Genomic DNA, 11,272 nt, shown 5'->3' with positions numbered 1-11,272 from the left:
AAATGTTGTGCATACAGAACATCGTACGGACGTGTATGGACATGTCAAGGGACAATCTTGTCTATTGTTATGCTGACATTCAGGACACTGTAGCGATCATTGATGTACTACAAATCGACTTTGAAATAGGAGTCAAATAGAGAGAAGGGTCGCTATGTACACTCATTTATGATCCAGTACAGTCATGGCATGGACATGGATTACTAAAATTATTAACATTGGTATTTTAGTAGTCCATAGCAGACACTGCGAAGATTGAAATAGTAACTGAAATAGTTGGCTGCTGGAAGAAGACCTGGACCCATCACTCTTGGACGGACAGACATTTCCGGCCTCATCTGGTCCAAATACTGTACAGTATTGTGCCATACAGTACACTTTGCTACCGTACTGTACACTGTACACTGTAAAGTATAGACGAGTATGACGACGTGACTTGTAAATTGGTTCGAGCGACCGAACATGTAACAGCGACTGATAGTTTGTATTAGAACATTGAAAGAAATACAATTCTTCAATACTGCAATAAAAAGTAATCAAATATCAAGAGGCAATTACTCAAGGTTGTATTGATCTATCTGCATGGAATTGGAGCCAAATTTAAGGTATGTACACATTTCTTTATAATTTAAAGCAACGCTGAACATCTTTCAACTAGACCAGTCAACTCATCAAATTACAGAAACTAAGCAAAAATCCCACGGACCGGACCGGACTGAATCCCTGGCGGGCCGGTTCGGTTCCGTCCGGCTGGGGCCATACGACTGACACCCCTCTGCCTTTTGCCTTGTAGTGTGACACAAGGTGTGGTAGTCGAATGTCCACGTGCACAATACGACAGTTCCATACAGTACAGACTGTACAGTACATAGCCAGGGACTAGAGTGTACAGTACTCAGTAATTCCTAGCATACTGTACAGTCCTTGGTACAGTAAGTTACAGTACGTAGTATTGTAAGGTACTGTACTCTAGACGGCTAAGGGTGTGTCATCACCAGACGTCATTTATTACTATCCGAGTCCATTTAAAATCCGACAACTATTTGCAAGTGGCCATTAACAGCTACTGTGGTGAGCGATCTTTGAAACCATGTTAATCAAAGCAATCATACTTATTGGTGGCCCTCAAAAAGGTAAGACTACCCTAATGTAGTCGGTATCATGATAAGTGGGAAATAAACTGGGATAAATGGTCATTTACTAGTATTAATAAATTCAGCAATACAACGTTGACCTTTTAAGCTTGCGTCATTTTCCATCCAACCGCTGCCTACAGCTTGCTGATGGGTGTAAGGCTGTAGGCCTGTTAAGCTACCCAATGAATAGATGAAAGTACAATAGTAGTTAATTGATCCGTTTACTTTTTATACTTGTATAAAACGAAACAATAATTGCATACCAATCCTTCACTTCCACCGTAGTTAATCAAGGTAGTGATAAAATAATCAACTGCTTCGTACGGTACAAAGATAAACCTTGATTGATTGATTCAAATAGTACAAAATCATGAACTTTAAACCTATACAAAGTAGAACATGATGTATTTTTACCTTCAATATTAATTGGCCAAACACTATGATGTTGATGTAGTGGATACAAATGGATTGATAATCTAAATCTGTTCCTTTAATCTTGTCTCACAACAGTATTATCAGAATTTTAGATATTAATCGCATTCAAGAATCATCATCATACTCCACAGTACGGTACAGTACGGTTGTTATAATCAAGTGGTTTTATAGGGTAGCAAAATAACATTGACTTATTCTAATAGGCGCAAAATGACCAGCTTTAAACCTATACAAAATAGAACTTACTGTTTATACCTTCCAAATGAATGGGCAACACACATTGAGTCGATATACCGTAGCGGATACTAGCTGTATTATGGACTGACTATTTTAACCTATTCCTATTATCTTGTCTTGCTGTATTCAAGTATTACCGAAGTTTTGGATATTAATCGCACAACCCTTTGAAACGCTACTGAATTCGACTTGTACATCGAACATTGAAATCCGTCTTTCATTTCACTACTATACACTCGTATATGACGACTTCATATCAATCCTGTCAGTCAGATGCATGGAATACTGCAGTAGCTATGCGATCAACTCTTGTACCATTCCTGTAGTATTGTATTCAGTTTTATGAAACGTTCAAGAGTCTGAGTAGATGATGACTACTTCATGTTATCTTCAAATACTGTACTCGATCCCCAACAACTAAAGGTGTGATCTACAGTATGGATTCCAAGAACTCAAAATACTCAGGTTATGTTCCTGATCTAATAATACTTAGTAGCTACTGAATCCATAGCATTACTCTAGCTACCGCTTCACAATAGATAGAAGATAGGTCAAGTAATAACGCTTCGATCATTTTCTGTCGTAGAGTGCAAGTTATCTTAGTCTGTGTATGCCGATAATAATTGTACAATTAACCATAAACTCTATACAGATTGTAGACGGATTTATTGATTCTACAAAGTCTACATACAAATAATCTGTTAGACTTTGCAATCGTCATTTAAAATTAAAAGTTAGTAAATTACATGATGATAAGTTGTTAATATCGTACTTTAATTAATAACCGATGTTTATTTATCAAATGATCGTAATTAATCAAGCGACTGAATATTTGTATATCGTCAGAAGAATTGATACCGATACAGTAGTATCATTCATCCATTTGTTCTGCGGCATGGAGAATTAAAACATGGATGTTTACTGTGTAATATTGATAGCTATGCATCAATATATTTATATATTAATTATAAAGTAACAATCCTTTGCTCGAATTATTAAGAATAAGTAGCAATGATGTAAATATTAAGATTGAATCAACAAGATTCAATTTAAAATCCAAATGAATTCTTATTTCTATATTGAAATCAACGTTTGAAATATCGGTAGGCACTAGATTTCGTCCGTTATCCCTTGAACTACCAAAGCCGCTATTTCCGGTTGCCGGTATTCCAATGATTGAACACCATGTGGCAGCATGTGCAAAGGTACGAGGCTACGAGCAATAAAGAGAGGTGTCATCAGTTTTTCAGTTTGAAGTAACACCGTTGGAATTTTCTTCTTGTTTTTCAATTGACGTCAATTATATGCTCTAGATTCCGGAAATAAAAGAAGTTCTACTAATAGGATTCTATCAGCAAAATGAGTACTTATTGCGATTCATAGAAGATATGAAACGAAAATACGACATATTCGTTAGGTACCGCAACTAAATCGAAGTAAACTCTTATACTAAAGTGATATCCATCATTCTTATTATTGCACCATTTTATCGTAAATTTTATAAGCAGAGTAAGCTCACTTTTACGTATAATCGAAACTATAACTTCGCATTTAGTGCCCATTTATTGCCTACATACCGTACATAGCTTTTTTCTAGCCCTAGGTTGGACAAGATGCATAATTATTTAGTCTTGGCCATATTTTAGCATTATTTTTTTAAAGCGATTCCGTATCGTAATCGATATTAACTCGGAATATAATTTTTCTTTTCGTTATAAAATATCATTGAAACAACAAGATACTTACAAGAATTTTGTCCAATGGGAACTGGTGGAGGCATCTATCACTTTAGGGATCAGATCACGCTTTGCAATCCACAGGCTTTACTAGTCTGTAATGCGGATGTGTGCTGTGATTTTCCCTTTAGTGAAATGATTGAAAATTATCGAAATAACTGTCTCGACAGCAATGGACATTTGATCTTGGGTACCGAGGTATTCTTTTTTAAATTAACCATCTTACTTTCAAGTATGCATTGTACTTGCATTATTTATGTATCCATCTATACAGGCTACAAATTGGATATATTCAACTTTGTAATCATATCAGTCAATATAATAACTAGCTTTAATGACAAATTTGAATCAATAACGGTTTAATCTGGCAAGATTTAGGCTTATCGCTTCGTTACAGTAGATCCTTCGTTAAATTTACAATAACTTTATAGGCATCATCTAAGCAAGCTCCCAACTACGGCTGTATTGTAGAAAATGAAGATACTCATGAAGTGAGTTAGTTTTGGGCTTCCTCTAATCGACAAGACATTGTATTGAAATAATTGCTTTTACAAATGTAGGTACTCCATTATGTGGAGAAACCGGAAACCTTTATAAGCGATATTATAAATTGCGGGATTTATCTATTTTCACCATCCATAATCGATCTCATATCTAAAATTATTAAGGATCGCCATCATAGTTTGTACGTATAGATATTACTCTTGAGCAAAATTTGAATTTTATTTATTTATTGTGTGCTTGGTACAAAACTTGCTTAAAATAGACCATTTATTGTATGCAATAATAGAGAATTATCAGAAGAGCCGACTCAGTTAGAAAGACATATCCTGACGCAGCTTGCTAGCAGCGGAAAATTTTTCGTACACAAGAACAAAGGTTTTTGGAGTCAAATCAAAACGTCCGGGTTTGTGCATAATGCTGAATTAGAAATCTGCTTAATTATTGTACGGACGCATGCCAATTTTTGAGATAAATGCGAGGCTTGAAAAATCAAGGTCTATTAGCATCTGACATTCTATCCTTTTTCTACCCTTCTAATAAAGAAATGCAATATACGCTAATCGCCATTACTTACATGAATATCATCTTAATAACTCAAACATATTAGCCGAAAATGGTGAAGAAAAGCCGACAGTATTAGGTTGAACATAACTTTGTACCATATTCTTTACGAAAAGCGATCGTGTTATTGAATTAGAATATGCTTCTGATAATTTCATTCTTTGATACAGGCGATGTATACATTCACCCAACCGCATCCATTGATCCTTCAGCAGTTGTACGTCATTAATAGACAGTAATATTAATTACGTATATATCAAGATGAGATGAATGCTAAAAATACTGACATTTGACTAACTTAAAATAATAAGGTTGGGCCGAATGTATCGATCGGGTCTGGAGTTACGATTGGTCCAGGCGTACGGGTACGAGAATCTATCTTATTGGATAAAGCAGAACTAAAGGTAATATACCCGTATATACAGTATTACATGATGTTTAAAGGATACTGTATGACTATTCCCACTGACTATAGCATCTATCAAACTACGCACTTAGCTAGAATACGAAATGGTTATACTTTTATTTCACATTAATGACTATTTTATTATTTGTTCTTAGGAACACTGCTGCGTCATGAATACCATTATAGGATGGAATTGCAGTATCGGACAATGGTCAAGAATCGAAGGAACTCCTGCTGATCCCAATCCGAATGATCCATTTGCACGATTAGATTCGGATTCAATGTTTGACGAAGATGGCCATTTAACACCTTCCATTACTATATTAGGTATACATTACACTGCTTGAGTCGATCCACAGCGTAGTTACCTATGAGTAGTTGTAGCTACTGTAACACTGTACTCCTACATATTTAAGGGCTGTAACAATTTAAATACTATCCTTTGTCGTAATTGCGCTATGTATAGCATATTGAATGTACACTGACGTACGTAGTATGAATATTTTATGTAATGACATTTTTGTAAGGGTTATTCCTCTGTTAATTTGCTAGGTCGCAATGTGCACATCTCGCCAGAGCTTGTTATTCGGAATGCAATTGTTTTACCGCACAAGGAAATTACCAATAGCTTTCAAAATGCGATTATTTTATAGATTTCTTGGAGAATTTGGGAAATCAATTAAGTATGCCAACTCTGGTACTTTGACATGAATATCAAAGATTGAATCGAGCAATTTAGGACATAATTTTTGGAGCTCACCCGAGAAATATGTCATTTCGGATTGGACTTAAACTTATTAAGTAAATTACTATACGATACGATATTTTTTTGCTATTGAATTATAGTTATCATTAATAACTTTTATATTACTTATGGTTCATATAAAGCAAACGGGTACGATAATTAATCAGGCAGTGTAATAACCAATCTCTTCATGCGACATCCTAACCTAATATTCGACTTAATTATCTTCTGAAACGTACTTTTTCTGAATTGTAACATCGAAGATAGTTACTTGACATAATAGTTATATTCTATATTCAATATCCAATACAAGTTATTCAATTATAGAAAACTTGAATTGGATTTGAATTAGAACAGATTTTTGACCATGAAAGGTGATTTTATGTGATTAAATAGCCGTAACGATAAAATGTCTGGAGTAAGCAAATGATTGTTGTAAGTTTTAGAAAAAGCGTTATTTTCGAACTAAATACTGAATTGAATGTTGATGAAGGCTGCGTACTCCCTTAAAATAAAGTTTTCCCTTATGTATTTATAGCCTTACGAAATTGATATAAATTTTGATCATAATTACCAGATCAGAGCCATCATGCAATTGACGATACGTAAGTTATATCGCTGTTATCATAAATAAATGAAAAGAAACATGGATAAAAACGAATCAAGCATGATACACTGCTTTTAATTAACAGCCTTTACCTACAAATGTACAGTGCTAGACAATGTTTTAAAGATGTACAGCAGCCTAAACCATAGTTAGCTCCAAACACAGCCTAATATATTAATATAAAACATCTACATATCATCTGAGTGAGCAATAGAAAAGATACAGCTTCATGAGAGAATTAAATAATTGAAAGAATAAGTTATACAGTAATAAAACAAGTTCAAATGCGTGTCATAAATTTTAACTTTATGACTAATTTTGGACTACGATATTTCCAAGGAAATTTATTCAGCCATTTAGCTATCAGGAAAGAAGATATGCGATGATGACGTTTTTGAAACTCTCTTTTCGGCTTTATCCAGTATCTAGATTAAAGGTTGATTAAGAAATTAGTTGTACACGTATGGAAGCTCTGCATAAATATGAATATGCCAGTACGTCCATGTCAACATCGATACTGAATGAAAAGCAAATTTTACTTCAATTCTACTGTAAGCAATTTTGCATTACCTTTTCAGATCCCTTCTTGTTCTTTCGGATAGATTGTTTATGAGTTCGGTGCTTCTTATCTTCAATTATTTTTTCCCAATATTTTTCTTCTTCTACTCCTTCAAAGTCAAATACAAAAATCTTTATATGATGAAGCTAAGGTAGTAGTGTTACTACATACATTTTTATTAGTCGTTACAAAAACATCAAGATTTCCTCTATAAATTTCTACTTGAACATTTTACCTTCTAGTTTATGCCACTTAATGTTAAGATTAATTTCGGAGTTAGATTCACTTAAATTAGTGTCTTTGAATTTTTCTAATAATTTGCTAGTATCATCCTCAGACGCTAATCGAATATAACCCTAATAAGTACAAAAATAATTTAAAATTTATGTAAACGTGTAGAGATACCGCATTTAATGTTTACGTCAAAGAATTTAGTGAAACTTACAGTAGAATTTCCATCAATGATATCGATATATTGAACTTTCACCGCATCTGGTATCATTGACTGTATAAAATACATTCATAATATGATTAAATAAATCGTAATAACTAGCCTAAAGCAAGAATTAGGTTATAATCAAAAAATTGAAGTCGAAGTATACGTTATGAACTTTTCAAACGTACTTTAATAACTTTCTTTTGTAATCCATCGTCGCTTGAGCTGTTAACACACAAAATTACACCCGGTTGATAGCTTATATTGGATTTATTGCGATTTATTGGCTGTTCTGCTACATCTGATTCTCTATTGAAATCCTGTTTAATATTTCTCATACGTTCCTTCTGTTGTTCCTTATACTGCATTTTATATTCGAGCCATTTAAGTCTATCATTGAAAAGGTTGATAATTTTTACGAAATACTTATAAAATTATACTGATGAAATAAAACAAAAGACAGTCGAATTCTGGATCAAACTCACTTTGAGATTACTTTAAACGGCTGATTGGTTGCGTTAGGCTTTCGTTGCGAAGCGGCCTTCGAATCTTTTGTTTCATCAATTTTCTTATCACTATCCTTACGATTCTAGATATTCAAAGACGCTTAGTTATTCTAACCAAACTACTTTACTAGATAGTATTCCTATTACTTTTCCAACCGTTTGATTAGATTTATCCATCTCTGAATTATTGTAATCAGACTTTACTTCACTATAGACGGTTTTCTCTTCTCCTTTATCTACTTTAGGCTTTTTTTCGATCGATTGTATCGCTTTCTTAACGTCTTCATCGCTCAATTTTCTTTTCTTAACTAGGTGGTCAACATTTCCGGACTCCTAAAGTATATTGTTAATGTTAGAAAAGATAATTTTAGGCTATAAACTATGTCAAAGAATTGCATATCATTTGACTACCTGTCCAGAATTATTTTCAAGTTCTGAATCATTAAATGTTGAATTTTCGATGTACGCCTATAGATAATACGCAGTTTTATTGTTTGCGTTAAGATAGGATTTAACGTTTTCGGTAATAAAATATTATTTTCTATTGTCGGCATACTCTACAGGCTTTCTGTGCATTCTCAGGATCTTTGTATTCAACAAAGGCAAAACCTTTATTGTCTCCTGTACTTTTATATTTCGGGATACTTTCGTTTGATTTGATACCAGAATAATAAGGTCAGACGATTATCGTACTTTTTAGTTGTATTGTATTTGTTATAACAAAAATTGGCACTTAAACTAATAATATTATCTAAAACGATAGAAGCGAACTATGATCTACTCACCTTACATATAGAATTTCTCCAAATTTATCAAAGTGCTTCCTCACCCACTCGTGATCTACGCGCTTTGGGATAACTTCCTAAATTAGACAAAAACAATTAACACCATGTTTAGTATCGTTATAATATAGTTGCATCCTGTAATATTCCAAAAAAAGTTAGCATAACTAAACTATAAGAATTGTAACTTAAAGATAAAGAGATATTTAAATAATAAAATTATAGCTATTACAATAGCTTAGACATCATTTCTACATGAAAGTGCAATTAAAGTTAATCCAATACCACATAGATCGTTCTTTCATCAATACATTCTGCAGCTGGTATCGTAGTGCGACGCCTAATCCTTTCTCCATCCTCACTCATCTATAAAGATAATTATGCTAAATTGCTAACGTTGACATAATCCAATGCAATCTAGATATGTTAGGGCAAAGCAGCCTGATTACAGACAGTTCAGTTCGTACTTTACCTCTAATCCATCTAACATCTTGATAGCTTTAATAACTAAGCTAAAATTGTCAGTGAGGGCTTTAACTTTGTTGAATTTCTTAAATATAGCAACGTCGACATCTTGAAGATATACAATAGAATAATATTAAGATAATATGCCTCGCTTTTCAGCAGGTTAGTAATACTACAGCAGTCATCAAATAAAGTTACTGTAATAGTTTGCTATGCTGTAGACGTGCAGTGTTCTATATTAATATCTCACATTATTAAAACGATAATATTTCTAAATCTGAAATAGCTTGATATTAAAACGTATTGATTCTGACACTTGTAGACTGTAAAGTAACGGTTCAGCAGTGCGTTGGGTCACCACAAGGTGTTTGCCTCTTAATTTCATGCGCAACAACTAGTTTATAAAATTACTCCTATACTGAAAAATTGTGCCTAACTATACTATAACCTTTAATACAGCGTTTTCCTAAAACTGGATTTAAGATAGACAGCAGGCTTATCTACAGTACTCGTTTCCTGCATTTGTATATAGTAATCAAGTGTATTAACTTACATCCGTTTTCGTCTTCGTCAATCATCTTGCGCAAGAACTTGTCTTTTTGCAGATTTGCATCGCTAAAATAAAATTCGAACTACAAAAGACGTATATTTTATTTTAATTGGACGTTATCTATGTTATTAATGAACATAAATGCTTCTAAACTTTGATAAAACAATGAGGTTTGTAACACATCGGTATGTATATCTAGATATTTGCACATGTATCGCCGTTAGCTTATTTCTGTATTGATTGTGCAGCATAATTTATTGTTCGGGTATAATGTACGCGCATATAACAGCCTTCAGAAAAACAAAGATAATAATCATATCTATAAAATAAATAGCCTGCATGTTACTATGGAACTCTAGAACTAGTAGTTCTAAAGGTTTATGATGTTACATAGCTAGCGTTACAACTTACAGATCATAGGACAAGCAATCAAATTTTTTACCAGCTACTGTAAGTCGAGTGCGATAGAGTTCATAATAGTGGTGTAAGCAGTCCACTACCGTACTGACCCTATTTATAGCTGTAATACAAGACAGTTTACATCATTTTTATTTTGATGGTTGGCTTAGAGTCCTGCTCTTAAATTGTGTTGTACTGCATAAGCGTAGTGGGCATAAATCGTAACTTTGTATCTGCATGCAAAAGTATATTGTAATACCGATATAATGCGTGTGTGATAAATTATAATTATCAGTCTATCTAAGCAGGCATGATACCATAGCTAGTTAACAGGCTGTCAGAAAGTCTACAACGTTATTTTAGTTCCGTAATTAGAAATATCGTATAAACTAGGGCTGGAATACACATACAGTATATTCAAAAGTAATTTTCTTATTTACAGTAAGCTAACAACTCCATTCAGTATAAATAGCTCAGCTTATAACGTGGGTAATCATACGCTTTTAAATGCTGTAGACTGTAGTACAGTATCAATATATCAAAATAATTGAGAGAGAAGTATAGTGCAGCGGAAAATGTGTTGACTGTCCATTTTATAAGAGTGAAAACAATTTGGAGAAGTGCATTCTATTGCATTAACTGGAAATTTCTTTGACTAATTTACTAACCACTACATTATGTGTGCACTCAATGCCAAAGCTGAGGATTGCTTAGCAGTGGAGCTGGCGCAGTTCGTACATTCAATGCACATTGTATCGTTACAATATACCTCACATGACTTAATTCGACTATTATAAATCAATTTACAATCAACCTGCTTTTTAAGCTTCTTCACAATTTCTCGTTCCTCTAATTTCTTCTTTTTTTTCAATTTATCTTTGGATCCTTTCGCCATTTCGTCCACAACAGCCTTTCGTCTTTACACATTATCAGTACTGGTGCTGTTCTACAGTATTAGTACTGTAACCCTTATTACAATGTACTGTACGTACTGTAGAAAAACGCCAGAATTTATATAAATACTTTTGACTTTAAGTGCTAATATTAGTAGCTTTAGCACGTTTTATATAAATTTAAATTATATATATACATATAGCATCTTATTTGTAATAGACTGATACCAAATTTGTCTAATTTGGTGTTGAAATTGTGTTTTCATATGATTTCAATCGTCGGTAATTTTTTACGAGACACCCTACAGTATACAG

At 33.5% G+C, this 11,272-nt stretch overlaps 2 protein-coding genes across 2 annotated transcripts; one reads left to right on the top strand and one right to left on the bottom strand.

The window, feature by feature from the left end:
* Nucleotides 1–1,090: 1,090 nt before the first annotated feature.
* On the top strand, nt 1,091–5,668 carry TRIADDRAFT_22620 (uncharacterized protein; the record flags this gene model as incomplete). Its single annotated transcript, XM_002110922.1, has 12 exons — nt 1,091–1,133; nt 2,916–3,013; nt 3,122–3,225; nt 3,547–3,742; nt 3,976–4,035; nt 4,105–4,229; nt 4,311–4,451; nt 4,591–4,688; nt 4,780–4,826; nt 4,921–5,013; nt 5,171–5,342; nt 5,568–5,668. 12 exons carry the CDS (start codon nt 1,091–1,093, stop codon nt 5,666–5,668), a joined length of 1,278 nt encoding a protein of 425 aa, XP_002110958.1.
* Nucleotides 5,669–6,723: 1,055 nt separating this feature from the next.
* Nucleotides 6,724–10,959, bottom strand: TRIADDRAFT_54426 (uncharacterized protein; the record flags this gene model as incomplete). The annotated part of the gene is made up of 14 exons (XM_002110397.1): nt 6,724–6,792; nt 6,938–7,035; nt 7,162–7,282; nt 7,372–7,431; nt 7,551–7,752; nt 7,848–7,951; nt 8,016–8,201; nt 8,280–8,336; nt 8,425–8,512; nt 8,654–8,730; nt 8,936–9,016; nt 9,123–9,223; nt 9,669–9,747; nt 10,834–10,959. The coding sequence occupies 14 exons, from the start codon at nt 10,957–10,959 to the stop codon at nt 6,724–6,726; spliced, it is 1,449 nt and encodes a 482-aa protein (XP_002110433.1).
* Nucleotides 10,960–11,272: the final 313 nt, after the last annotated feature.

Source organism: Trichoplax adhaerens, genomic scaffold (assembly GCF_000150275.1).
Source record: "Trichoplax adhaerens TRIADscaffold_3 genomic scaffold, whole genome shotgun sequence".
NCBI lineage: Eukaryota > Metazoa > Placozoa > Uniplacotomia > Trichoplacea > Trichoplacidae > Trichoplax > Trichoplax adhaerens.
Note: the sequence above shows the minus strand (reverse complement) of the source record. Positions and strands in the feature narration are given on the sequence as shown.